This window comes from Columba livia, chromosome 7 (genome assembly GCF_036013475.1).
Source record: "Columba livia isolate bColLiv1 breed racing homer chromosome 7, bColLiv1.pat.W.v2, whole genome shotgun sequence".
Taxonomy (NCBI): domain Eukaryota; kingdom Metazoa; phylum Chordata; class Aves; order Columbiformes; family Columbidae; genus Columba; species Columba livia.
In genome coordinates this window covers 10,617,293-10,644,804 of record NC_088608.1, presented here as the reverse complement: position 1 = coordinate 10,644,804, position 27,512 = coordinate 10,617,293, and the positions used below count along the sequence as shown (strand labels likewise).

Sequence of the window (27,512 nt, the reverse complement as noted above, 5' to 3'; positions counted from 1 at the left end):
AATGAATGAAATTTCACTCACTGTGACAGATCAAGAGTTGTTGCAGAACTGATACTTGTCAGAAGGCAAAAAAAGAAGTTAGTATTTCTGATTTAGTGCCTTATCTCTTTTTTTTCCTGAAGCTGAGCAGAAGTTAAGAGACATCTCCCCAAAACTGGTTAGTGGCCAGAGCACTGGTGAGATATCCCAGGTGACTGCAGGGGCTGTGTGACGTGGGTCTGGAGCCGGCCACCGATGGGCACACACCACCTCTGGGAATAAAGGAGTTAATGGCTCAAGCATTATCACTCAAGCAAAGAGAAAGCATGTCCACCCTCCTCAGCCTCAGTGTTGCGCCTGTTAACTGTGATGCTTTATCAAAGTTCGAGAAGCCATAGCTTTCATTTACATGTGCACAGGCTTGTTCAGGTGTCACTAGAGCTTGCTGCATCTGCAGGGTGTTCAAGATTGTTGTAGCCACTGGTCGGTGCTTCTGTGATTCTAGTCAGGTCCACCACAATAGCGTATGGAACCAGACACCTCATTGTTACTGTTCAGAAAAATAAATGCTTTTATTTCTTTGTATTTTTCAGATAATCAACCCCAATTTCATTCAAGAAGGTGAGTTAAGGACAGCTGTGCGGTGACAGGCACGGAGGGGCAAGTCAGCAACTGTGATTCCCCCTGGTACAACCACATGTTCTGCACCCACCAGCACTTGCAGCAAAGGCTGTGAGGCTCAACCCCCCCAAACCTGCCTTCACTAAGTCTCAGGCTCCTGCCGGAGCACAGGCCTGGGGGGCAGACAGTCCCCTCCTTTGCTGAGCTCTCAACAGCTGGCTTTCAGTGAAGGGAGAGTTCTGGTAACACAATCCCAGGACCCCCAGCTGTTTGGGACCCCAATTCCATAGTTGTTCCTATAATGTGTTCTCTAGACTTGTATGGGGAACATTCTCACCTGTAAATATAAGAAGGTGTGATCTGTGTGTCCCTATGTTTTTTTTTCCAGTGGCTCCAGAGTTTCTTGTGCCATTAGTGGACATCACCTGCCTGCTCGGCGACACAGTGATGCTGCAGTGCAAAGTCTGTGGGCGGCCCAAACCAACAATAACCTGGAAAGGACCAGATCAAAACATTCTTGACAATGACAACAGCACGGCCACTTACACAGTGTCATCATGGTAAGGTCCTGCCTTCGGGTCCCAGCATAGCTGGGTGTGATGGTCATGTTGCCCTCAAATGTGGCACCAGCCAGGCTACAAGGCTCATCAGAAATGCATTTAGTAGAGTCTGGCATGGTGTATTTGCACATCACTGTACCACACGTCAGCTAGAAAGGGTCAAACTTAGGGGCCCAGGTGGCTCTATGGTTTCCCAAGCTGATGTAGGGTATATCCACAGTGTGTGTAGCTGGCAGACACAAGTTTTCTCTGATTTAGTTCATGAGTCAGCTGCAAATAAGAAGCAACTAATGTTTCCAACATATTAGTGTGGCTAATATTGCCTCTGCATTGCTGAGTTCTTTGCTTAAGTTCAATGCTATGCTCACCTTTGGTAGGAACAGGAGTGGAGCAAAGCAAACCATCACCGGTTTGCAATACCTATAGCTTATTGGGCATTTTCTCATTTCATAGGCACAGGTGGGTTACTGCAGGAGTTATACTGCAGTTTTCCTGAGCTGTTCCTAAAAAAGCCTACATTTGCTCCTGGGAAGGCTAGATCTGGCTGTGCTTGGATAGAAAGATGCTTGTTATGATGTTCCCAGCCTGACTAGATTGGGGGGAGGGGGCAAGAAAACCAGCTTTACAACAAACACTGGGAAGATCCCAGAAGATCTGGACTTGAATTCAGGTCAGGTAACAGCCTGCTGCTGGATGCTCATCTGCGGCTTATATAACTGATTCGGGCCAAACTGCAGTGGAAATCTCCAGGACACAATCCTTCATGCAAACTTTTCAGCACTTCTGGCGCAGCCTGACATGAATCCAGGGAGTACAAAGTCACTCAAAGTGAAAAACGAACACTAGGAGAGAAGGGATTTTACATGTTCAATAAAAAAAAATTACAGCTGATCAAGAGCTTCCTTCAAAGACCATTGGCTTGTGCAGCTGCCCCAGAGCACCCAAAATTATCTCTTTAGCCATTACTCAGTTGGTCGCTAGTGTGTTATCTTCTGGCTCTGGCTGGGGTTGGGCTGGGGGAAGATTTCCATACAGAGTTCTGTTTTCCATCACAGTCTTCCGCCTGTGCAATGGCTCCCTGTGCGCTATCAGCACTTGTATTGTCTTGTTATTTGTATTTATTTTTCAGTGAAGACACTGCCTGCCAAGGAGGGGCCCAGCAGATCAGCGGCTGTCTTACAGATCTTGCTGGCATGAGTGTTCGGATTGCGGGGGAAGGGGATATTTATGTCTTGTTTTAAATGAGCATATTCAGATCAGCAAAAGCTACACTGTGCAGGCAGTTACACCAGCAGTCCTTCTGCAGTTTCCAACAGCTTACGCATTCAAGAACTAGTCTAGTTCTAGTTCTACCATCAAGAGAATTTATTGTTGGCTTTATGCTGGGTCTCCAGTACAGCTAAAGCAGTTACACAAGTAAAATCCTTTAATTCTGGCCAACTCCTTTAAATTGCACAGTGAAGACCGCAACATGCAAACTGAAGTGACTGTGTACAGACCTGCTATAAATTTACTAGACTCTGCAGAACTGTTTATTTGCTCGTGTTGCCCAAAGATTGAGTGTCTCTCATGAAGTCGGTGCTGGCGTTCTTTATCCCTAGCTCTTGTGAGATGTCCAGCCTTCTGACCACGGGCCTGGCGGCCTCATTAGATCAACAGCACATGTTGCTGGGGTCTGAAGCTTCCCAGAAATGTCAGGCACCCTGTGCTGTGTGACTGCCTTCTACATCCGTGGGAAGCCCATTTTGCCCACCCAGTGTTGGGCTTAACTGCAAAGGTCCAGCAGTTCAGCATCTTCCAAGACAGGAAAGATGTGCCTGGAGATGTCTTTCCAGATACAGGGGTCTAAGCATCCGGCTCTAGACAGGCACAGTAAATGTTCAGCTCCTGGACTTCACTCGCTGCTCAAGTGATCCTTCCCCATTTCCTCCAAGGCCATAGCACACAAGCAGATTTGCCTGGCAGGCAATTTGGACCATTATGCTCAAAGGTTTCATTAATTGCCTAATCCTGATATATGGAGGGGTTGCCCTTGGGTACCAGATTGCTGGAGGGATGCCCCTTCAAATGAGTTAACAGGATTTGTGTGCAGGTGTGTTTGTAACGAGGCAGGGCAGGAACTGGTGTAAAAAGCATTAGCAAGTGAAGCAGCGTTTTATAATCTGGGCCTTCTGCATCCGCAGTGACTCCGGGGAGCTAACCTTGAAGATCTGCAACCTGATGCCTCAGGACAGCGGCATTTACACCTGTGTGGCAACCAATGAACATGGAACTGCATCAACCTCAGCAACCATCAAAGTTCAAGGTAGCACATCTGACCTCAACACCAAGGGTTTGTCTCTTGGTGGGGGCGGGGAGCACCCAGGAATAGCCAGTGCAAAGGCAGCCAGACATGGAGCTGTGCCAGGTGAATTGAGACATTAAAATCATACAACTGTTCCTCAGCCAAAACTCCCACTGATGGCTGAAGGCATCACAGACTCTTTGCACTTGATTAAGTTGTCTGATCATAAGCATCACATCTGGGAAACAAAAATGCTTTGGCACTGGTTCAGCTCCTGCATCCTGCTGGCAGCGCTGCTTCCCAGGGGCTGGGGAGGGTCAGCCAGGGGAAGCTGAGCTCCCTTGAGCTGCCGAGCCCCTGGCGGGGATGATGTCCTGGCTGCTCATGGGGATGAGCATGAGAGATGAGAGGTGCTTGCTGTGTTGAAGGAGATGGCACAGGGACAAATGTCTGACTGGTGACTTACAGATGCAGGAGTGTCACAAGCATTTAAAAGACAATTTGTTTGGTCTCACAAACTGCCCTAGAGATATCATTTCCCTAATTTAGCCAAGCAAGTTAGTGGCTGCACTAACGACTCCTGTGCTGAAGGAACAAAACACAGAAGAATTACTGGTCATTTGTCAATCTGCTGCCAAACATACCAAGCACTATACACACAGAAGCACTTTGAATGCCTTATTTGTGTCATTTTTGGACACTTCAAAGGTAACTGACTCCCAGCCTCCCAAACCTCACTCGCTGCTTGGTGAAGTCTGTGGGAATATTTGTTTTCCTCAGTTCCATGGGCTTTGCATCGGGTCTTGAGTTGGAGCAAAAATTAGCAGCAGAAGGTGGCAAGCAAAGAGGCTCTGCCTTGGCAGCAGCTGAGCTCAGACAGATCTGCACCCAAGGGTTGATTCTCCCAGCCAGTCTCAAAGGGAGCTCCCTGGGGCATTGCAGTACAGTTGACCATGAGCTGTGAGCAAGAAAAATCTCCCCCGGTGCTGTAGTAACATGATACCATGTCAAGGCAACAGGGCTTGCAAGAAGCATGGTTCTCTCTTAGCTGCTAGTACGGAGGTCTCAGACTCACGGCGGTAGGTGAATGGGACCATGACACTGCCTTTCCTCTGGTTGTGCTGGTAACCCAGTGAAAATCAGCGCTGCCTCTGCAAGGCACAGCTGCCACGTAGTGACCTGATGTACCTGAGACCCGATCTTCAGAATGAAGCACTAGCACTTGTTGACATGATGCCAGACTTGCTGCGTGTTTTCTCTTCCAAGGTGTTCCAGCTGCCCCAAATCGCCCCATTGCTCAGGAGAGAAGCTGCACCTCTGTGATCCTGCGCTGGCTACCCCCATCCAGTACAGGCAACTGCACCATTTCAGGCTACACTGTGGAGTACAGAGAAGAAGGTAAGTGGTTTGAGCTGTACTCACTGCCTGGGAGAATGAGAACGAAGTAAGTCACCTCCATGGCACAACAGGTCCTGAAATCATCCTTGCCACCACCCTGGTGCCACGAACCATTGATCACAGGTCCCAACATGTAAGGTCAAATGAAGCCCCTCTATAATCCAGTCCAGCTTCTCATATATTAGAGACCTTTCTGTTTCTTCCAGTCACTTACAGCAAGTAAAGTGTGCTAAGCTAGAACATATCCATCACTAAGGCATCCTTTCATCATCTGCATTCCACTACCATGGTATCCATCCATTCTGGTGGATATTTCCTTGGAATACAAAAACAAAGCAGCCTTATTTTTTATTTTTTTTTTTAATCTAGATAGAGCTGCAGTTCCCTGCATATTTTTCAAACTCAGCTCTGAAATCCATTTGTTCCTAAATCCAACCACCCTTTTCCTCTGAATAATTAACTAGATATTAAATGAACTGTTTTCCCAATATGCACAGGCATGTGCTGTTGAAAAGGGCATTTTAAAGGATTCGCATCCCTTTTTGTGTTCTTTCTGCAAAGGTGTGAGAGTCACTGGGCACTAAACCTTTGCCTTAGGTGTGTTGGTATGTCACCTCTGTTTTTTCCCCTTCACTCTTCAAAAGAGTGGCAGCACTCTTCACTCTTCACGTGGCAGCACTCTTCACTCTTCTACCTCATGTTAGTAAATATGCGAACTTAATTGTTCCATCATATTAATACCTTCTCTTAGGAAAATACTCTGCCTTGACCCTCACTGTGTCATCAGTGTGACTGGCATTTTTGTGGAAGAATAAAAGCTCTTCTGTTAAACCAAAACAAACTGCAAAAAAGCAGCACTATTTTCAGTTTTCAGTATAGCTCCCACTCCAGAAGAATCACTGACTCTTTTCTGTAAAATCAGCCTTGACCTTGTGAGACCCGGCAATCAGAATTTCCCCACAGTGCACATAAAATATATGGGTCATGGTAAATAATGTAAAGATACAAAGCCCTGGACTTACTAAAATAAGATACAGTTTTATATACTCTTGAAAGAAATCATGGGCTGTGACAGGGCTCAGTGTCCCAGGGGTCCTTTTCTGTTCTGTGCAGATGAATAAAGTCTTGCACCTTTGGATGCCACAAGTTAGGCAATGGTTGGGTTTGTTTCTGTTAGAAGCAGAAACACATGACAGAGTCAGGCATTTCTTTGCTGCAATTCTGCTCATCTGCAAAAGCCCATACTAAGCCTCAGAAAGCTGGTTCTCCTCCTGTAGCTCTGTGTTTCACTGGAGCAACCATGTCTTTTGAAAGACATCATCCACAAAAGTTCTTTGATTGCACTGGTTCCCTGTCTCAGCTTAACCTGGGACTCCCTTGTCCGTATTTCTTTTTGCAGTATTGCTGCTACCGCTTCTCTCACAGCAGAGCTGTCATCAAATTCACTCTCTGTTCCTATCTTATCATGCTAGTACACAGGCACAGCTAGACTGCCTGAGAGATCAGCTTGTCCCTGGGCTGCAGTTTTTCCATTGCTATCGGTCAAGTCAGGGGCATTTCTTTGTTCCCTCATTTAACCAGACTGGAAGGTGGCTGCAACACAAAATAGATTTCTGTGGTGTGGTTCTGGTTTAACAGAAATACATCAGTCTGCCATAACGTTGCCTTTTAAAAACCCCATGGATTTTAACCTCCCAAGGTACTGCATGAGTTGGGCAGAGTTGGCCTCTGCTCTGAGTTCACATTTTGAGACTGTTTATTTCTTCTTCTCTCCCTCCGTAAACCACAGGCTCGCAGGTCTGGCAGCAGTCAGTGGCCTCCACTTTGGACACGTACCTCGTCATTGAGGACCTGTCCCCAGGCTGCCAGTATCAGTTTCGTGTGAGCGCCAGCAATCCCTGGGGGATCAGCTTGCCCAGTGACCCGTCTGAATTTGTGAGGCTCCCGGAGTACGGTGAGTGGGGCATGGCAAGGGGACTGGTGGGCACAGGTGTCCACTTATGCAGTCTGTATGGTGAGATAGATTTGTGCTTTGATGGCTCCTGATAAAAACATTGATTCTGGAGCTGGCAGGAATATAAGAGAAAGCCTGGGAGATGCTCAGAGCCAGCTCCTGCTACTAGAAAGGCTTTTCATGTCTGCTTCTACAGCAGGGCTCACAGCCTCACTCTGTCACAGAAGCTATCACAGTTTGCTACCAGATCTCTGCTTTCTATCCAAAGACCATTTCTTGCCTCCATCTCTGGGCAACAGGCTCCACACCATACCCGGTGTCCTCCCTGCCATTCCACAGTGCCGGCAGCACCAGCTGGGATCTGCAAGTCAGGTTACAAAATGTGCCCCCCTGAGTGCCCCTCACTTCAAGAAGGACACTGAGGTGCTGGAGAGAGTTCAGAGAAGGGCAGCGGAGCTGGTGAGGGGCCTGGAGCACAAGTCTGAGGAGGAGCGGCTGAAGCAACTGGGGCAATTTAGGCTGGAGAAAAGGAGGCTGAGGGGAGACCTTATTGCTGTCTACAACTACCTGAAAGGAGGTTGTAGCATGGAGGGTGTTGGTCTCTTCTCCCAAGTAGCAAATGATAGGATGAGAGGAAATGGCCTCAATTGTGTCAGGGGAGGTTTAGATTGGATATTAGGAAAATTTTCTTCATGGAAAAGGTTGTCAAGCACTGGAACAGGCTGCTCAGGGAAGTGGTGGGGTCGCCATCCCTGGAGGTGTTTAAAAGATGTGTCAATGAGGTTCTTAGGGACACGGTTTATTGTCAGAGTTAGATGAATGGTTGGACTCCATGATCTTGAGGGTCTCTTCCAACAAAAATGATTCTATGATTCTATTCTATAAGCAATGCAGTTGACATAGGAAGGCTGTGATGGAGGCAGCCCCCAGCGCACGGGGCTGCAGGAATTTGGGACAAAGCTCACTCATGACGGTGCTGTGAGCAGAGCCCACATTGCCCCACGTTTCAGTAGCTCCAGTCAGCAACCGGATCTGTGACTGGCTTGGATAGTCTGTGCTGGATGAAATGAGAGCTCACACATGTAGCTTCCAGTTACACACAGACATGACTTTAGACTGTCTGTGTGGCCCTTTTCAGCCCAAAATTGCAAGGAGAGATTTTAATCCACCTTATCCATACCTTCCCCTGGGGAGCTCTGTCTTTTAGTGGTGCAATACATTGGAGATGTGCCTGAGCAGTATGAAACTGGATTCCTAGGGTTGTTTGCTGTTTTAAGAAATATAGTCTCATATAATTTTATGATATGCAGTTTATAGTCTACAGGAAATGGTCATTAACTTTATGCTTTCTTGAATGTGTTTTGTTCTCCCAAAGACTCCGCTGCCGATGGTGCCACTATTTCGTGGAAGGAAAACTTTGACCTCGCTTACGCAGAGCTGCATGAGATTGGCAGGTAAGATTCACCATGCTTATCACTACAGTAAAACACCAAAACAATGGTTTGAAGTTTTTTTCCATGGAAGAAAGTTTAGGTTGCTTTCTGTAGCTAGCTTGAAAACTGCTGCTCCTTTCAAAGAGTATTGCACATTAAGCACTGACTAAAATACAGACTGGTAAAATATTGACTAAATCCTGTTTTTCAAGATCAGTTGTTATCTAAAGATTGCAGCCTGGCAAACTTGTGAGTACTTAGGCAGCCAAATCTCTGACAGCCACTGCTAGCTCTCGCTGGTATCTCCTCTGACATCTCTGATTTGATGTGAGCTTTTGAAGTCAAGACAATTTGCTGGTTCTGGATAAGCTTAACCTCAAAGACTGAGTTTGCCAAAGCACTAGGGCATGTGACTTAAATCACACACTGATTGGGACGGTCAGTTGAACAGGAGCGCAAATTGGAACTGCAGGCATTGTCAGCCCTCGGTGCTCTGCGCAGACAACAGATAAGGAGCATGCAAACAACTCTGGTTAATGCAGTTAGTTCTTCATCTCAGAGATCAGAGGCGAGTAACTCTGGGGCTGAAAGGACAGGATTCTATCTGGTTCTCCAGAAAGATGAGCGATGTGTTAATAAGAGTTCAGCACATGGTTTCACTGGGTCGTTTTTCTTTCAGGAATGGTACTAGGCACTAGCCCGTGTAGGTTTCCTAAACGCTTTCACATCAGCTGTTTTCTTAATTTATTACTGTGTGCCTGAAACAGTGAGACAAAATTATTGCTTAGTGATTATTTAACAAGACTTTCAGTTGTCTGAGAAAGTTTGGGCTCTTTATTGAAGCAACTGGAGAAAGGAGACCTACAGCTTAAAAACAAAACAAAAAAGAGACAGAACCTGTGAAAGTGGCAGCAAATTGAACCCAGGGGAGATTGTTAGAGGACATCAGTATGGCTGCACAAAGCAGCAACACTGTTTGCTAATCCCTAAAGAATCTCTACAACCAGGGTAAGAGATGGAGGCTCTTTGTTGGAAAAGGTTATGAACAACTAGTTAAGTCTGATTCTTTATGAAATATTAATGCACTGAATCAAATAACACTTTGAAAATCAGTCTGTTCTTGCACTGAAAACCAAGCATAAGCTATTCATGAGGCCACTTCATTATTCGGTGGTTGGTTTTTGTTGTTTTGTTTTGGTTTTTTCAGGGGACGATTCTCCATAGTAAAGAAATGCATTCACAAAGCCACTCGGAAAGATGTTGCTGTAAAATTCATTAGTAAAAAAATGAAAAAGAAAGAGCAGGCAGCACATGAAGCAGCTTTGTTGCAGCACTTACAGCATCCTCAGTACATCACTATCCACGATACCTACGAGTCTCCTACTTCTTACATCCTAGTTTTGGAACTGTAAGTATGCGGAGCTTGAATTCAAGTGTCTGGGTAGGAATCACAACCCTATTAAATCCAAGGACAAAATTCACCCTGATTTAAGTGGGGCAAGGATTTTCTCATCTGTTTTTTATGGATTGTGACGTCAAATGCCATAGCTATTTTCTGCAGAGCTTCTACTGCCTTTTCTTTACAGTGAATAAGTTTCAGAGGGACAAATAAAACTGCTTTCTGCTCTGGTGAAGGTTGGGTAATTGTATCAGCAGTTAGTTTGTCCCATTGAACAGCGTGAGATTTATTTGGGCAGTTTTGTCCAATTTTTATATTTGAGTAAATGTGTTTCAGCTAGATTGAACCCTACATTATTCTAATACTTCCTGGTGAAAAAAGCTGTATAGCGACTATGTTTGTTCCTATAAGGAGAAATAACAACCAAGATCCAAAATGTTTCTTTGTTACAGTATATCCAACAAAGTATATTTGAGCTATTTGCTTGTTTATTTATATAGATAAATAAAACTAGGTGGAAAACTTTTCTTGGGTTAGTTTTCCCACAAAATATATTACCAGCTGAAAATGTCACTGATTTCTTTTCTGCATTATGCAACCAGCTCTATAAATAAATAGATGAATCAAAATAATTAAGAGGATCTGTTTTCAAAGGAATCACCTTCATCTCTTGAATCCATCCTTAAACAAATGAGTTTACTTTGAGACTGTTGCTAAATTTTTCAAGGGCTGGATATAAAATTTGAGATTAATCATTCTACCACTTCCATGGCCTGCAGTAGCTTGAGATATCACTTAAATACTAATCAGACCTTGCATTTTAGTTTCCTCTATTTTTAGGTCATGAAGTTTCCATTGCAAATTTGTTTTCAAATATTAACTGTTCCTAGAGATACCATGTGATCTTTCATGTGCAGAGTTTGATTTGTTTGTAGGATGGATGACGGTCGTCTCTTAGATTACCTAATGAACCATGATGAACTTATGGAAGAAAAAGTCGCTTTCTATATAAGAGACACAATGGAAGCCTTGCAGTATCTTCACAATTGCAGAGTGGCTCACTTAGACATAAAGGTGAGAAGAGAACGATGCTATTATTCAGTTCTCTCGTACAGAGAGTTCCAGCTGCACAGACAGGAAGGAGGTGCAGTCTGTACCCCAAAGCGATGATCACTAAATGGACAAGAACTGTCATTCAGACCTATTGACCAGAGAAAGGACTTGCTGACCTGCAGCGCAAGGTCAGACAAGAGATGCACCTATTTCCTTCATGATGAGCTTGTTCTCAAGGGCTTTCTGGATTTAATGAAGGAAAAGGAGGATGTCTGAGGCAAGAACGAGATGTCACTAGCACCTGACTGAAGGGGAGATATGAGATAAATCCACGGGAATGGTTTGGGCTCACACCTGTACCAGTTTAGCTACCAAGCTTCCTGAGCTGGTTTGTGCCCAGGAAGCTCAGGGCAGGTCGGGAAGACAACGTGTCTCCCTCACACCAACAGCTGTGCCCCGGAGAACCGAAAACAAGAGGAGAAGAGGGTGCTGGGGAGGGCTGGCAGGGCCAAAGGAGAGCAGCACTGTGCTGCAGAGCCTGAGCAGGGAACTGGGTGGCAAATACACGCAGGGAGAGGCTCAGAGGAAGAACAAGCTGCGCTGTGGATAAGAAATTCAGGCATTGTGCAATGTCACACTCAAATAGATCAGCACAGCTTGTACCTCCTTTTGTTAGTGCACATGGCAGGAGGCACCGCACTGTCCCAGATTAGGCACTGTACTGCTGTCCTCACCAACATCCTACCTATCTTGGATGAGAGAGAATTGGCGATTGAAGTTATGATCAAATGTTTTGAATTTTGTGATCTGCAACATTGATTCAAGTTGCCAGGGGTATCAGATAATCTCTATTTTTTCTCAGACTTACATGCCAATTAAAAATGGAGAATGAGAGATGAATTTAACTTTCTTATACAGTGAACAAGCCAGCTCCAAGGAGGTCTCTTCTCAACTCCCCAACCCCCAGGCATGTCAGATGAAGTGGTGCTTTAATTCTTCTGCTGCCTATTACCACTATATAAAAAAAAAAACATTCCTTTTGCACAGTACTTTATGTGAACGTTAGTCCCAAAAGGCTAAATTATGCTGTTTTCTTTCAGTAAAATTGTTTGTATTTTCCACTGTATTTATAGGACCTGTCAAAAAGTAGGTATCACTGGGAGGTAAGAAACTGCACTGAATTCTCTATTTGATCATAAGATACTTCCCAGAAACAAGGTGGGAAGCCAATTTTCTGTGACCTATTTACAGTTCTCCTGAATGAGGGATGCTAAATAAAGCACCTTCTGTTGCTAAGTGGGAAGTGGGAGATGCATTGGTAGTGACAGCAGACCTTGCCGTGGGCTGTCATGTCCCAAGATCCTGCTCAGGAATGTGCAGACTGCACAAGAGAAGAGCAAGCAGAGAGATTTAAAGAGCAGTGTAGTGAACTTTGCTTTATATATATAGCCATGAGGCAGCAGTAAAATATGTATGAGGATGAGGGGCTATAGGACAGAAAAGTGAGCCTAGAGGGGGTGCAAGAAGTAAATTCAGAAATTACATCAGAGCCAACAAAGGAAGAAAAATCCATTCTCAGTCCCCAGAGCAGATACTCAGCATCTCCCACTGAGAGAGAGGTCTTAAATACTGAAAGAGTTCATAAAACAGAAGGAAAACCAACCAGGATGAAATATAATTGCATTCTGGCTTATAAGGGAACACCAGCAGCCCCATCCATGTCAACTGACAGCAACCATAATGGCACACACCAGCATCCCTCCCAGCATATGTGGTAGTGGGAGCAAAGTTGAATGTTTACTTCATGAAGAATATTTCTGCTACAAGTTGTGCACATTTATGTAGCCATTTAGTCATCTAAACGAATGGAATCTAGATAAACTGACCAGATACACAAGTCTTGGTTCAAAATTTAAAAATCTGTCAGTGCTCTTAGTCTGTAGAGGTTAGTTCGGGGAAAATAAACTGGGAGTACTTGGGGCAATGTACAAAATCTCAGTGTTGCCGTAGCGCAAAATGAGGATGTTGTCATCGCAATTTCAGCATTGATCTGAAGTTACAGCAGTGTTAAGAACAGCTGAGCTGGCTCCTTGTCATTCACTCTCCTGATCTGTACCTCCTACATCTGATTAAATGTGAGTTTTGATTGCCTATTAAACCTAAAAAGCAAAGCTAAATATTTGGATAGACACTTATCTAGAATGAAATCTATACAAAAACTTAATTAACTTTTTATTATTTTCTTTTCAACAGCCAGAAAATTTGCTGATTGATTTAAGGATCCCAGTGCCTCGTGTGAAGATCATCGATTTGGAAGATGCAGTTCAGATCACAGGTCATTACCACGTCCACCACCTCCTCGGAAACCCAGAGTTTGCAGCTCCTGAAGTGATCCAAGGCCTTCCCGTCTCCCTGAGCACGGATATCTGGAGCATTGGTGTCCTCACCTACGTCATGTTAAGCGGTGTCTCTCCGTTCCTGGATGAAAGCAGAGAGGAGACCTGTATCAACGTGTGCAGAGTAGATTTCAGCTTTCCCCCCGAGTACTTCTCCGACGTGAGCCATGCCGCCAGGGATTTCATCAACGTTATCCTCCAGGAAGACTCCAGGAGAAGGCCGACAGCAGCCACTTGTTTACAGCATCCGTGGCTGCAGCCGCACAACGGCAGCTATTCCAAGATCCCACTGGATACCTCCCGCTTGGCTTCCTTCATTGAGCGCCGCAGGCACCAGTACGATGTGCATCCCGTCCCCAGCGTCAAGAGTTTCCTGATGAGCAGGCTGGCCCCCGGCACGTAACGCCTCTTTCCCTGGGGTCCCACACTGCCGGTCCTGGGGCAGGGCGTGGGGAGAGAGTAGGCACAAGGCAGATCTGTCTGTACATAGTCCCGTCTCCAGCATTTGCATTTCACGTGGCTTCCCTCATCGCAGGGTACAAATCATAGTGGAGGTGGTAGCACCTGCTCAGTTCCATGGGATGAAAGCAAAGGGGGGTGAACAGCAGCAGGTACCTGCTGCCTCCCCTTGGCTGGCTCCTCTTGGGACATGTACTTTTGCTGCATCCACCACCAAAAACAGACTGCAGGAAGCAAACACCATCTGGAAACAAGAGCCAAAATTGCAGTTGCCTTAATCTTCATGAGGCAGCCTTATAAGAAATCCTCTTGATCTTGCTGAACTGATTTCAAAATGTATGATAGATTAGGAGTAGGGTAGTGGGGGGGGTGTGAGACTAGGCTAACCTTAGTGTGTACTGCAGAACTGGACCCAAGTCAGTTTGGGCTGAAGTCACTGCAAGCCTGCTCCGGGCTAGCAGACAGATTTTGCACACCCCATACGCCCAGGTCTGCTGTGATCTTGGTGGGGACTTCGCCTGTGCAGGACATGCAAGACCAGGCCCCAGTCCCTGCTGGATCAGCTCCGTGGTGGTCTGGCTTAGGTAGACCCTCATCATGTGGTAGTGCTCAGACCAAAATCCCCCGTTAATCCCTGGGCTTTCTGCTGTGTCAAGTCAATGTGCAGTACCTTTCAGAGGTACGATTAAGGCAATGAATTCATTGGAGCATAGAGCTGGTTCTGACTAAGCACAATGGGACTACGATGGGTTTTTTAAAAGTATTTTATACACACTGTACATAAATCTTTTGCAAAACCTGTGCATTGAGAAAAGGCTGTGTCCAATTTTTGCAGTATCTGTAAACTAGATGATGATGACAAAGACAATTTTTTTCTATCACAGGTTTTCAGTATACATAGATTGTATAATATATATAAATATATATATATAAAGGATCTTGTTCCATTTCTAGCTTCAGAATTGCTTGGCCCAAAGTCCATCTAAGCCTTTCCGAGTACAGTAGGAGTGGTGAGTTCACCTTTGTGCTTACAGCTTGAAAATAATTTTCAGTGTTTAAAGTATGTCATTTGTTTCATTTCCAAACTTGTAAATATCTCTCAGCCACCGTTAGCACCTCATCACCAAAGCATTTGTGAGGATATTTTTATGTCCAAAGCCTAATTTGTAATAAAATAAAAAATATTCACAATTAAATAATTTCTCTCTTGCAAGCCAAGTTGCAACATCATCACATTGATGTTACAGTTACAGAGCCAGCCCTAAGTACAACCAAGGCAGGGAGCCTGCAGTGACAAAACAGCAGTTCATAGGCTGGCCAAATCCTCCTCTCTAGCAGCGGGACTGGGAGGGGAAACACTTCCCCAACTGCTCTTTTTTGCCCTGGCGTGCGAGGGCTTTGTCTGGGTGCTGAGTGCCGTTGCTGTGTCTGCAATGGGAAATGTTGGTTGTTACTAAAGGTTTTCCTGAGGAAAAGGGCTTGATCTGCCCATGTGTGCTCAGCAGAGACTCTCTTGTAAGGGCAAGAGTCCGATTTAATTCACTCGCCGAGTAACTGCACTGTAAGCCTGCAATATATCTGCAGGAGCAAAAGCTGTATCTGTCAGCAGGTGGTAGAGATATTCTGCAAGTACTGTTAAATTCTCAGGGCTCTGCCAGCCCTTTTGTGATCCACCTCTAAGCTCAGTTTCACGGCATGCTGGTAGGAGACTTGGCCCTTCTCTTTGTGCTTGCTCTCACTACGCTGGAGTCTCCTAGTGGAGAAGAAAGGAGGCATAGCAAAAAACAAAACAAAAAACAAACAACAAACAAACAAATAAACAAAACGACACAACGTTCAGCACTGCGTGCGTGTGATACAAGAACAGACCTCGAGGTTGGGAAGCCACAGTCAGAAGGGGTGAGCCTGGGTACCCGAGCGGGGTCAGAAGTGGTGTAGGAGGCCATGTGCCGATGGAGAGACATCTAATACAAGGGGAAGTTGAGGAAAGGCTTGAACAAGAGCGTGTTCACAAAAGGCTAAACCTTCTGATCAGGTAGAACCTATCTCAGTTCCCTTCTGCAGTGCAGCAGCTGACGTTCTAAGCAATCCAGCAGCACCTCTTAGACAAAGACCAGATTCTCATCCTGAGCAAGAGTGCAAGGTATGGCAATTCTTAGCAACTGAAATGCCTTCAAACAATAGTCATCAAGGGTTATCTTTACTTAGCACCGGCCTCAGGTACTTTCTCCCTACAGGACTGTTTGTACTTCTTCCTATTTGTCAAAGCTGGCTCTTGGTGCTGTTATCGTGCTGCCCTTAACAAAAAATGTTTATAGAAGTGTGGTTTACAAAACCCACAACTTTTATGATGCCTGTGGGTACAGTTTAAGCCACAGTCTTTCTGCTTGGCATTAAAACAAACAACTTCTCATATTTCACATGAAAGCTGCAGTTATTTATCATTTTATTTTCCTGCCTTCTGCATTCGCATCTCAAACTGCAGCAGCAGACACTTTGGAAGCAGAGGTGGGGAAAGCTGGTTTGTTTAAGGGAATATTTAAGCATCCAATTGCTATCAAATAACAGACAAAAACCCCAACAGGCTGAAAGAGGAGACACGTTTAGGTATTGGTGCTCGGATTCAAAAAAGTGATTCTTCTTCAAGGGAGAGCTGTGAACTCTGAGGGTGTTGAACTCTTGAGGATTTTTGAATGTCATGAGGTTGCTTTCCATTACGGTTCTGCTTTTTCCCATATTCATGTTAGAGAGCTCCTCTTCCTGGGCACTGCCCATCTGACAGCCCATTCAGGAAAACTGGAACCTGTAACTACTTCCAGATATGTTCGTGATTATGAACTGTTCTTGCATTTTATCTCAAAGATTTATTTTGCCTGCATAATACCAAGTTGACATGAAATGCTGCAGTATGATAAATACAGAGGAAATATTCTGGACTTGCTTTCTTGAGGTCTTTTCCAGCCAATCTGTGGCCTCTCTGCAGATCCAATGGGTCCTGTAACTGTTGTAAACTGTAACTCTCTTGTAAAGAGGTTACAGGAGCTCAGTAAGGATGCCTGGAGCAAACCCACTGAGTAAGAAGCATCAGAGCCAACCCGCCTTTGCAGTATTCTGCAACTACTGGATTTTTTGTGCGTGAAATATTGCCGGTAACAAACATGGGGAAACACGGTTTCCCATCACGCTCTGTTAGGCCTTTGCAAATCTCGCTGGAGAGCAGCTGACTCCGAGGGGAAGATTTCCACCTGCAGCTTTACCACTCAGGGTATTCCCAAGGCAGCCGAGGGAAGGTGTGATGGCAGCTGCACCGTCTGGCTTCTGCAGAAACTTCTTCAGACCAACAGAAATACTATAATAGTAATGGAGCAGCCCAAGCTGGGTGCAGACCGGCACTACACACAGAGCCACCGCCTCCAGGCATCTACACGTGTTACTACAGGGGTGTCACACAGCCAGTCTGGGGCTCTAAACTTCAATATTTTAAAACAATGCAGGCTTTAAAATTTATAAAACTGTCCTCTTCCTACTTGTACCAACAAGTCTTGTCTAGTCTTGCTGCTTTTTTGTTTAAAATTAACCTTTTTCAGTAACATTTAGCTTTAGAAGCGTCTTATCTTTAAAGTCAGTTAATGTCGAGACAAAGTCCGTCCCCTCAACTGACCTATACAAGTTCTATGGCTTCAGTGGAGTTCATTAGCATTTCCAACAATGTTATTGGGCCTTTGTTACAAATACCATAAGTAAAGGCTGAATACAGAACTGCACATAATGACCTGACTATATGAAACCATACTTTAATACCCTTGCAATGAGGGGACTGCATCAAGTGACCCAGGATAATATAAACTTCAGAGACAGATGTAAAGGCTGGTCTGTATATACAAAGGTCTAACAGATAATTAATCCATACAGGGGCTAACCACCTGGTTTGTGTTTCTGTTCCTTTCACTGCAGAGGTAGATTCTCCTCTAAAACAGGGCTTGGATTTTTTTTCCAGCTCATTCTTTCACGTCCCATCAGAAAATGGTGCTTTCCCAAGGAAACAAAATAAAAATCCCATTTTACTAGGCTGACTGCACACTGCCATCAAGTGATGAATTCTCGTTCTGGGATCTGTATAGTGGTGAGTGTTACCATAGCGTCAGGATGCTGATTATTCACTGTAACTGTAGTCTCTATTATGGAACTAGTGAAAAAACAACATCTTCTCAAGCCATATTTCACCTTCATGTCCAACTTCTGATGCTGGTGCTTTTACTTCTCTTTCTACCAAACTGTTCAGCCGTGCTCTGCAACTGAGGTCAATTTGCTGATAACTTTTAAAAGGCAAATGTAATAGGAAAAGCAAAAAAAAAAGAATTCAATCTCAGACTTACTCACTGAGATGAGAGCAAACAGTTGGAATATATTGATGCTTTTCAACCTTTGCAACAATCAATTGAAGGAGGAAAAAAGAAACAGTATTGTTAACTGCTCAGCATTTTCAAGGTGCAAAGTAATTCCACAGCCTTAACTATTTCAGTGTATTGCTGGTCTGCCTTAAATGTGTCTTCAGTTTTATTGCGAATTTCATTTTGTATGCACACAATGTTGTTTTGTAAAGGTAAGTTTGTAAATATTTCCTTTGTAAGTCTAATCACCCATGTGTACTGTTGTGAGGTGACTACTTGCTGTCCCATGTCGTTATTACTGTACTGCAGTATATATGATCATCTACGGATGTAGCTTCAAACTGTACATTTTCTGTCCTTACATTCCTATAAATAGAATATACTAATGATTCCGTTTCTGGGCTTTTTTGATTAAATACATTTGTTCATAGAACACTGGGTCAGTCTTATTTCACGTGTGTGCCTGTGTTTCTGAGGCCTGGAAGACTCAGAGCTCACTGATTACTTTATTGAGCTCATCTTTTTTGGAGGGATGTTAGTGTAGGAACAATTACCTTACAAATACAACAGGCCCAGGCAGGATCTCTCAGCAAAGCATATTTTAACAACAATTTTGCAAGATCGGGTGTTCTACCTCAAGGTAGGCACACATAATAGGGCAAAAAGCCCCTGCTTATATTCCCCCAAATCCCAGCTGCAATTTCCCTCTCCTGTTCCCCACTGGTTGGTACTGCAGGGTTTACAGACTACCCAATGCCTGCCTCAGTTTATCTGTCTCATTCATGCAATTATAACAACCGCCTTCCCCTTATAGATTTATTCAAAATAGGGATTCCTGGCTCTCTGGCTACCTTTCCCTCTAGCTTAACTTTTTAAATACAGTAATCAGTTTGCATTCTGGGGTTAAGGGAGTGAAGCATCTCCCATATGAGGAAAGGCTGGGGGAGCTGTGCGTCTTTAGTTTAGAGGAGATTGAGAGGTGACCTCATTAATGTTTATAAATATGTAAAGGGTGAGTGTGACGAGGATAGAGGATAGAGTCAGGCTTTTTTCAGTGACAATGAATGACAGGACAAGGGGTAGTGGGTGCAAACTGGAACACAAGAGGTTCCACTTAGATGTGAGAAGAAACTTCTCAGTGAGGGTGACAGACACTTGAACAGGCTGCCCAGAGAGGTTGTGCAGTCTACTTCTCTGGAGATATTAAAAACTTGCCTGGACACGTCCCTGTGTAACCTCATCTGGGTGTTCCTGCTCTGGCAGAGGGATTGGACCAGATGATCTTTCAAGGTCCTTTCCAGCCCCTAACGTTCTGTGGTTAGTTCAAAGAGACTTTGTTTTACATTAAGGATTCATAGTCCGATGTCTCTCAATCCTTCCCCCCAGCTGGGGTCAGGCGCCAGGTCCTCAGTTTTATAAAAACAACATTCCTCTTTCCACGGCTCCTTATTACAGGAGAGCAGAGCAACGGCCTATCGCGCCGGCCAACTCAGCCTGGCACACACCAACCCCAGAACCAAGTGGCCTTTCAGGAGTCACCCCAGCGGATGTAGAGGGGGCCGGTCCCCGCCAGGACCGGCCGCGCTGAAGCGGGGTGTCCCCTCACACGGGTCGTCCCCTCACACGGGACGTCCCCTCAGACGGAACGTCCCCTCACCGGCCCCGCCCCGCGCCCCTCCCGTGCATGCGCCCAGCGCTGCTCGTCATCTCGCGGCGCCGGAGCGGCACGCGGGCTGGGGCCAATGGCGGCGGGACCGGCGGCCTTGGCGGCGGCGGCAGCGTTGCGCGAGGCGGGCGGGCTGCGCTTCGGCGACTTCGTGCTGAAGAGCGGCCGCGCGTCCCCCGTGTACATCGACCTGCGCGGCCTGGTCTCGCACCCGCGGCTCCTCCGCCAGGTGCGGGGAGGGGTGAGGGGGCGAGGGGCCGGGCCCTGACTGCAGAGCCAGAGAGCGCCCGTCGGTGCCTCAGGGTGCCCGTCCGTGCCGGCACCCCAGAGCTTCGGGTGTCTCTCAGCGGGGTAAAGGGTCTGTTTTAGGTAAGGGGGGGAGGGGGAAACACGGGAGCGCTGCCGGGGCCTCCCCACAGAGCCCTGCCTGAGGCCGCTGGGTATGGACGTCAGGTTGGCTGTTTGCTGCAGGGACGGCGATGGCACGTCGAGAGAGGATTTAAAGCACTTGCATTGCTGCTCCTGATAATGCACGGGTTTAGTCGCGTTCACGCCAGCCTGACCTTTAAAAAATGTTTGGTTTTCAGGTTGCAGATCTTCTCTTCCAAGCAGCCAAAGATGCTGGTCTCAAGTACGACTGCGTGTGTGGCGTTCCTTACACGGCGCTGCCCCTGGCCACGATTATCTGCTCTGAAAATCAGATTCCAATGCTTATACGGAGGAAGGAAGCAAAAGACTATGGTAAAACTTTAAAATCAAGAATTTGTGTCAACTTGTTGTCTTGCTTGGGAAACAACTTCATGATTTTCTGGTTCATTTGTAATGTGCAGCATCTCCATTCCAGTTTAAGGCTACCACTCCAAAAAGCAGCCCCTTTTTCCCTAAAAAGTGCCTCCCACAGCATCCCCGCCTGGTCAGGCTGTCCCAGCTGGTTGCAGCTTGAACCCTGTTGTAGTAGATTTGGAGATTCTTGAGGGGGATTTTTGTTTCTTTGTGTTCATTTGTGGGGTTTTGTTCGTTTCTTTTTTTCAGCAGTGTCTTTTTTTTCTTGGCACCATTACCATGGTTCTGGGTTACTGGCCTCTCCAGAAACCAAGATTTATAACTCAGTTTCTCTGATATGCTCAGACCAGTGCTACATTTCACCCCAAACAGGTTTTTTCACATATCAGCTCTTAAGGGGAACCCTTCCAGTCTCATCTTCTTTACCTCTCAAACCCCTTTTTTTGTCATGCCCTATAGTCCTGTAATCACTTGGCAAGGTGAACCATGTGAGAAGCAGCAAATTCTCTACCCAGTGAACCGTTTATTTGGTTCTGATAAGGAAAGAGGGAGAGAAGACTGTAGTGCTAACCTATTGTAGCAACTGGATTTATACATGTGGTGAAAGCTATACTCTTCCAACAGTATGTAATTATTCCTATGTTACTCCCGTGTTAGTCAGTGTGTTAGTCATTAAAACATTTGCTGTTCCTTCTTGTGAAGTCAATTGTGACAGCAATTAACTGCCTGGCATGAGGTCTCCAGTGTCACATGGATTGCAAGGCTGTAGGTGCCCCCCTTCTCTGGGCCGTGGTCTAAGCACCGCACTGGCTGCATAATGTTCTCCTACAGCTCGCTGCTTCCTGGGAAAGCTGGGCATCCTTTGTTGTTGCCCCCCAGGAGGCCTTTCATGGACATGTGCCTGTTGTTGGTTAGGGCAAAGGCATTTGGAGCTTTACTCCTTCTAATTGTTCCAACAAGCATATTAACTGCTGAATAATGCCAGTGGAAAACAGGAAATATGCTGAGGAGTACCAGTAACTCAGCTGCTTTAAAGATGTTTCAAAGAACTGGGGAAAATAGTTTTGTAATACTGAGAATTCCGTTCATGGCAATAATTAATAAACTTCTGTAATCATTGAAAGATTTAAATTTGTGCAGTTAACAATATGTCAGTTTTGTTAATGCAATGTAACTTCTGGAAATACAAGGAAGGATTTTATTAACTTGGAAAAGTATCAATTGAATTACAAATCAGTGTCTGACCTGTGCTAAGAGCTGTGATAACTGTTATCAGGTAATAACTAAACGAATTACCTCTCCATACTGACAGTGAATGTGAAATTCCTATTAAAGTCCAATTCCATTGGATGTCAGCATATGCAACAGCATATGCTTGTATGTGGAACAAGTATGATCTTTACATTAGCATAGCAAGTTAAAGTTTTGATACTGTAAGTTTTTTAGGGGAGGTCTTTTAAACTTTCTTCTGTTCATTGGAGTGTTTGCCTTTTATTTTTAAGGTACTAAGCGGCTGGTAGAAGGCACCATTAATCCAGGAGAGACGTGCTTGATCATTGAAGACGTGGTAACAAGTGGATCTAGTGTACTGGAAACTGCAGAAGTCCTTCAGAAAGAAGGGTTGAAAGTCACAGATGCAGTTGTGCTGTTGGACAGGGAGCAGGGCGGGAAGGCCAGGTTAGAGGAACGTGGGATTCGCCTGCACTCTGTGTGCACGTTGTCTGGGGTGTTGGAGATTCTCCAGCAGCAGGGAGAAGTGGCTGTTGAGATGGTTGAAAAGGTGAAGAAGTTCATTGAAGGAAACATGTTTGAGCCAGTGGCTCAGAATGGTCCCGCGCCTGTGAAGAGACCGTGTAAAGAGCTGAGCTTCCGCGCTCGTGCTGAGCTACCGGGGGTGCATCCTACTGCAGCCCGGCTTCTCACACTCATGGAAAAGAAGCAAACGAACTTGTGCCTTTCTGCGGATGTCACCAGCTCCGAAGAGCTGCTGCAGTTGGCTGCCGCCCTGGGCCCCAGTATTTGTGTCCTGAAGACTCATATAGACATCCTGAATGATTTCACCCCAGAGGTAGTAAAAGAGTTGAGAAAACTTGCAGATCAACATGAGTTCTTGATTTTTGAAGACAGGAAATTTGCAGACATTGGAAACACAGTGAAACATCAATATGAAGGTGATTACCATCATCCTTGATTTACCATAACTTTGCTGCCACTGTGTGTAACTGCAGTGCTGGCACAAGTTGCCAGGAGAGATTGTGAAATCTCCAGAATGGGAAAGGACTCAAGGGGACAAGTTCCTGAGCAACTCGATCTAGCTTTGAAGTGCTGAGAGGGCATCACCTCCAGAGGTCCCTTCCAACCTAAACCTTTTTCTGAATCTATGGTTGTGCTCAGTAAGTACTTCTGAGTAGTTGTTTGCTGTGAGAAAACACAGCATGGCTTCTGAAGGCAGCCTGCTATCATGTGTCTGTGTGCTCGTTATGGTTTTCATTTGATATTGCATCTGCAATTGTAGAACTGTTTTTCTGATTGTGTGTCCTATATGATCTGCACACTGTATAGCAAGGTAGTACTTGTGACAGTGGATTTTTAGGTTACAATTAATGCCTCAATTAATATTAAAGGTGAGATACTAAGAACTGTTTGTGAAAAGTAAAACTGAGCTGTTACTCTTTGTGGTTAGGCAGCAGTCAGGACTGATGAGACTGAACTTGTAACTGTCAAGCTTCAGTAGTAAACCTGTCTTTTAAAGTGTGAATGATTTAGCGTGCAGCTTGTTTTGTTTGACTTGTGTTTCCTGTTTGAAACATTGCTAATGACACTTCGCCTGTGTCGTCTTATCCATGTTCTCAGGTGGTCTCTTCAAAATCGCATCCTGGTCAGACATCATTAATGCCCACGCGGTTCCAGGCTCTGGAGTTGTGAAAGGTCTGAAGGAGGTGGGTCTGCCGCTGCGGCGTGGCTGTCTGCTGGTTGCCGAGATGAGTTCCCAAGGATCGCTTGCAACGGGTGAATACACCAAAGCTGCAGTAAGTAGGCAGTCTTGTTTTAAGTTGAAAGTTTGTGAAGTGTTGTGAGGGGGAGGTTTTGTGTGCTTCTAATATTTGCACTTCCAAAGGTCTCTCCAACTCCAACTGTTAATTTTTTTTTCCTCCTGTGGAAACTCAGAAATCTGACAGTGTGATGTTTAAAGGTTGCAGCTGTAGGCTGGTAGTGTAAGGTAATTGGAGTCCACACTGTAAGTTTCTAGTAAACATGCCAAGTTTGCTATTTATTACTTAATTATTAGTTTATTTGCCACTTACTAGAAATGTATTACTTCAAAAAATAGTTTAAGGTCATTCATTGTATTATAACATAATAAACCCCATAACATTTGTGTTCCTGGCTGCAACCACAGCAAGATCAATGGGGGATGAGTCAGCTCTAAGTGACTTTATATTGGTAAAGTTAGGATTTGTTAGCCCAGGTGTTTCGTACACCTGCCTTGTACAGCTCAATGTGTCAATGGGTGGACCAGAAACAAATTGCTGGTTAAGCTTAATTTCAGGTATGTCATTTGTAACTCTTTACTGATCTTCTTCAGGTACAGATGGCTGAAGATAACTCAGATTTTGTTTTTGGATTCATATCTGGATCTAGAGTTGGTAATAAACCTGAATTTCTTCACTTAACTCCAGGGGTGCAGCTGCAAGCTGGAGGTAACTTTTTCTGAAATATTGATTCTGTTTGTACATGCAGTAAGTGATACAGCCTTCAGTGAAAAAGTGGCTTCTGAAGAGGGGTTTGGTTGTTGATTCTCTGGTGGGAGGAGTCTATTTTTGCTGTTATGGGCTGCTTTCTGTATTTCTGGGTATGCTAACCCCTTTCCTGGGAACTCTGAAAGGCAACCAGCAGCCTCTGCAGCTTTTTTAGATCTTGTTCTGAGGTCTGCACATAAAGTACAGTCTGAAAAATGTGAAATTCTTTAGATTGGTGTTTGGTTAAATGTACAGCTACTCAGTAGGATTTAAAAAAAAAAAGGCTTTTAACAAAACAGAAGTCTAACACTGTTGGTACTGATATAGATGCAATATCAATGAATTGGAAGTCTTATACTGACAAAACAGGTGATCGGGTTGGGAAGTTGTCTTTCACTGCAGCACTTAATTCTTCAGAAATCGCAAGCTTTACTTGAATGTTTGGGGGTTTTGCCTGTTATATGAAGGCTAAGGCTTATTTCAGTAATCCTGATCAGTGCTTCTTTGAGTAACTGTTCCATCTATTGTAACTGCTAAACCATGAAAAAAGGGGGGTGTGCTCTGTCAAATCTGATCTGTGTAATAGGTAGGGGGTTTGTTAGTTGGAGAAAGTTTCTAGTTATGTCCGTGGATTGTTAGGGTGAGAGCTGGAACAGCATACCTGTTCTCTCTTCCAGCACCTTTCTGAAGGTTTTGAGTAGATGTAATTGTGTAAGAACTGAAAAAAAAAAGGTGTCTCTGTTTCAGGCGATAACCTTGGACAGAAGTACCTAACCCCCAAGGAAGTTATTAGTGAAAAAGGTTCAGACATCATTATTGTGGGACGTGGCATCTTGTCAGCTTCAGACCCTCTTCAAGAAGCGGAGAAGTACAGGAAGGCAGCTTGGGAGAGCTATGTAAGCAGGCTTGGTGCTCAAGCAGAAAATTGAAAGCAGGGCCATTTTCCTCATCGATATGCAAAGCTGATGGAGCTGCAATCATCATGAGGCTTCCAGTTAAATACATAGACACTCCGTCCAGTGGAAAACTGCCCTTTTGGAGAAAAATCTGTTACTATCTAAATTATTTTTAGTTGCACACATGCGGATGAAGTTGTACATGCCATGGTTGTTTTTTTAATATTTGAATGTATGAAACCAAAACTCGATGCTCAGTTTTTAGCCTTAAGAGCTTTTCTCTGCTGAAAAATGTTGAGTTAAACATTCCAAGGACATTTCATTTGCTGTTGTTGCTTTTGTTTCTCCTTCCCATCCTCACATTCTGTCTTGCTGTGGAAACAGCATTTTACTGTTTTTAATAAACTTCACCTGCAGACCAGACCTGCCACCCTGCTCTCACAGGAGTGTTCAGCTCTGCCATTTCCAAGGAACAAGTATGGAAATTAATCCACACTGTGAAATTGAATAATGCATTGTTTAATAAATACTTTTGCTACTGTTTTCCTTTTGATTTGATCTACAAGTTGTCTTTCTGCAGTGGTGTGAAATACTGTTTTCAGAACCCCAGTTTTGTAGAAATAAGTCATTCTAGTGTGTCTGACTTATGCTTCTGCTTACAGGAGCTACAAAGAATTTGTCAGACCAACTAGTTATTGTGCACTTAATTACAGCGGAGCCATTGATTCCTCTAATAAGAAAAAAATGTACTTCCTGTTTACTGACTTAGTTTGTTACAGTAACTGGCATACTTCCAGGAAATACTTTCCATGCTTTAGCATAAAGTAGAAATACCTTGTATGATTCACTTTGACAAGAAAGGATGGTATAACCCTAAGTGTATCTACTCTCTGTGTGGTGGAAATTGGCTTAGATTTTCTTTAATCTAAATGCTGGTGGAAAATTGGAACTTAAGTGTATTTTATCTTATGCAGATGCCTTGCTGTGATCTATGAGTTGTGATATTTTCTATCAACTTCTAAGAAGTTCCAGGACTTCTAAGTGAAGGGAGAATTTGGGATCTGTTGACTGTCTTGTCCTAATTATTTCATGGTATTGACTTTCCCTGTTATACTAGTGTGCAGAAAATTTTCCACCAGAGGGAGCAGAGACTCTATTTTTCAAGGTAGTTGACACCGATCAGCTAATAGTTCCCAATGATGATATCAACTCTAGGCATGTTTAAAATTATAATCTGTCTGGTTTTCAACAAATTACACCTTTGTTGATGCCCTCATTTAAAACAGCAGAGTTTACCAGGTAACTGCCTCTGGCTGGGGTTCAGCACTGTGTGTTGTAGGGTGACTGTTACAGCACATGCAGAATTTTGTGAATTCAGTGTTTTCTACTAACTATGCTGAGCTGCTTTGGACATCTATGCAGCTGACGTCCGTGCAGGGTCTTCTGAGAGCTGGTTTATCAGGCATCTAGCTGAAAAAATAGCAACTGGATTTGGAGAGACGGAGGTGATGTAATATCCAGCCACTTTTAGAGGATATTTGCAATTCATTTTCTTTACAAAACAAGTTGTGAGGAACAAAGTGGTTGGAAAACTTCATTTCACAGTCCTTCATTGTGCACTTGGTAAATCATGCAGAAAGAGCTGTATTCTGGGGCCTCATTTGACACCAATGTGGCAAACATTTCAATTAGCAAAACAAAAATGTTGCTTCCTATATGCATTCTTCTGTCAGAATGATTACAGTAAACAAGCATGTGCACTTCCTTTGAGGCACCTGAAAGTGATTAAAAATCCATTTCAAATTAAGAACAACTGTTAATTTCCTTGCTTACCCCCACTGCTCTCATTCATGGCATAGTTCCTGCTGTCGGTCCCAACTGTTCCTAACATGGGAACTAGGTCACAATTTACAAAACTCATTTGCATCATAATATATGAATCTGAAAGTCTTGCAGTTTGTTCTCTGATCTGCTCGAGTCTGTGGTAGCGGCATAGGGCTATATTTAAATTTCTGGGTTAGCACATGATTTAATAGCTGGTATTTATGTGAAGTTGTGACCCTTAATCCACTCACGAGTGTGGTTTATAACAGAATGAAAGGACAGCACGCTTGTCACGGTGAAATAAGACTGTGATCCAGCATTGTCAGTGCTTGCAGCAGAAGGAGGGCTGACTTTACTGCTATTTCTAAACAAGTCATAGCAGGGACTGCGTGTGAGGCCAGCACAAGCTGGAACCATTAAGCAATTGTTATGTAGCTTTTGATTATTTTAAAGTTCACTTTATTATCTCACTGAGGCTGTGGCTATCTCTACAAGTGCTGTGTCAAGAGAACCCAGTGTGGGCACTTTAATCGGTATAACTGCCTAAGTACAGGCTTCAAATTCTTGCAAAATCTTGATAAACCCAGCACCCAATTAAAACCAGACAAGTTGAAATTTTTGTCTTCAGAAGTATTATTTGTACATCACAATATCAGCATTGCTTTTATTAACAAAT

At 44.4% G+C, this 27,512-nt stretch overlaps 2 protein-coding genes across 11 annotated transcripts in view; both read left to right on the top strand.

Annotated features, from left to right (window-relative positions):
- KALRN (kalirin RhoGEF kinase) overlaps window positions 1–18,360 on the top strand; it is a 510,474-nt gene extending 492,114 nt beyond the window's left edge. For 9 of the 10 annotated variants that reach the window (XM_065070486.1, XM_065070487.1, XM_065070491.1 and 6 more), the window contains 9 exons: window positions 573–600; window positions 989–1,160; window positions 3,344–3,465; window positions 4,711–4,842; window positions 6,632–6,796; window positions 8,172–8,250; window positions 9,437–9,637; window positions 10,564–10,702; window positions 12,935–18,360. In XM_065070486.1, the coding sequence (XP_064926558.1) occupies window positions 573–600; window positions 989–1,160; window positions 3,344–3,465; window positions 4,711–4,842; window positions 6,632–6,796; window positions 8,172–8,250; window positions 9,437–9,637; window positions 10,564–10,702; window positions 12,935–13,480 (1,584 nt within the window). In that variant the 3' untranslated portion in view covers window positions 13,481–18,360. Of the gene's footprint in view, window positions 1–572; window positions 601–988; window positions 1,161–3,343; window positions 3,466–4,710; window positions 4,843–6,631; window positions 6,797–8,171; window positions 8,251–9,436; window positions 9,638–10,563; window positions 10,703–12,934 lie in introns of those variants that run through there. The other variant, XM_065070493.1, reaches the window with a different exon arrangement.
- A 1,253-nt stretch (window positions 18,361–19,613) lies between these two features.
- Window positions 19,614–25,565, top strand: UMPS (uridine monophosphate synthetase). The gene is made up of 6 exons (XM_065070501.1): window positions 19,614–19,822; window positions 20,181–20,334; window positions 21,879–22,547; window positions 23,230–23,405; window positions 23,963–24,077; window positions 24,864–25,565. The coding sequence occupies exons 1-6, from the start codon at window positions 19,670–19,672 to the stop codon at window positions 25,043–25,045; spliced, it is 1,449 nt and encodes a 482-aa protein (XP_064926573.1). The 5' UTR covers window positions 19,614–19,669; the 3' UTR covers window positions 25,046–25,565.
- Window positions 25,566–27,512: the final 1,947 nt, after the last annotated feature.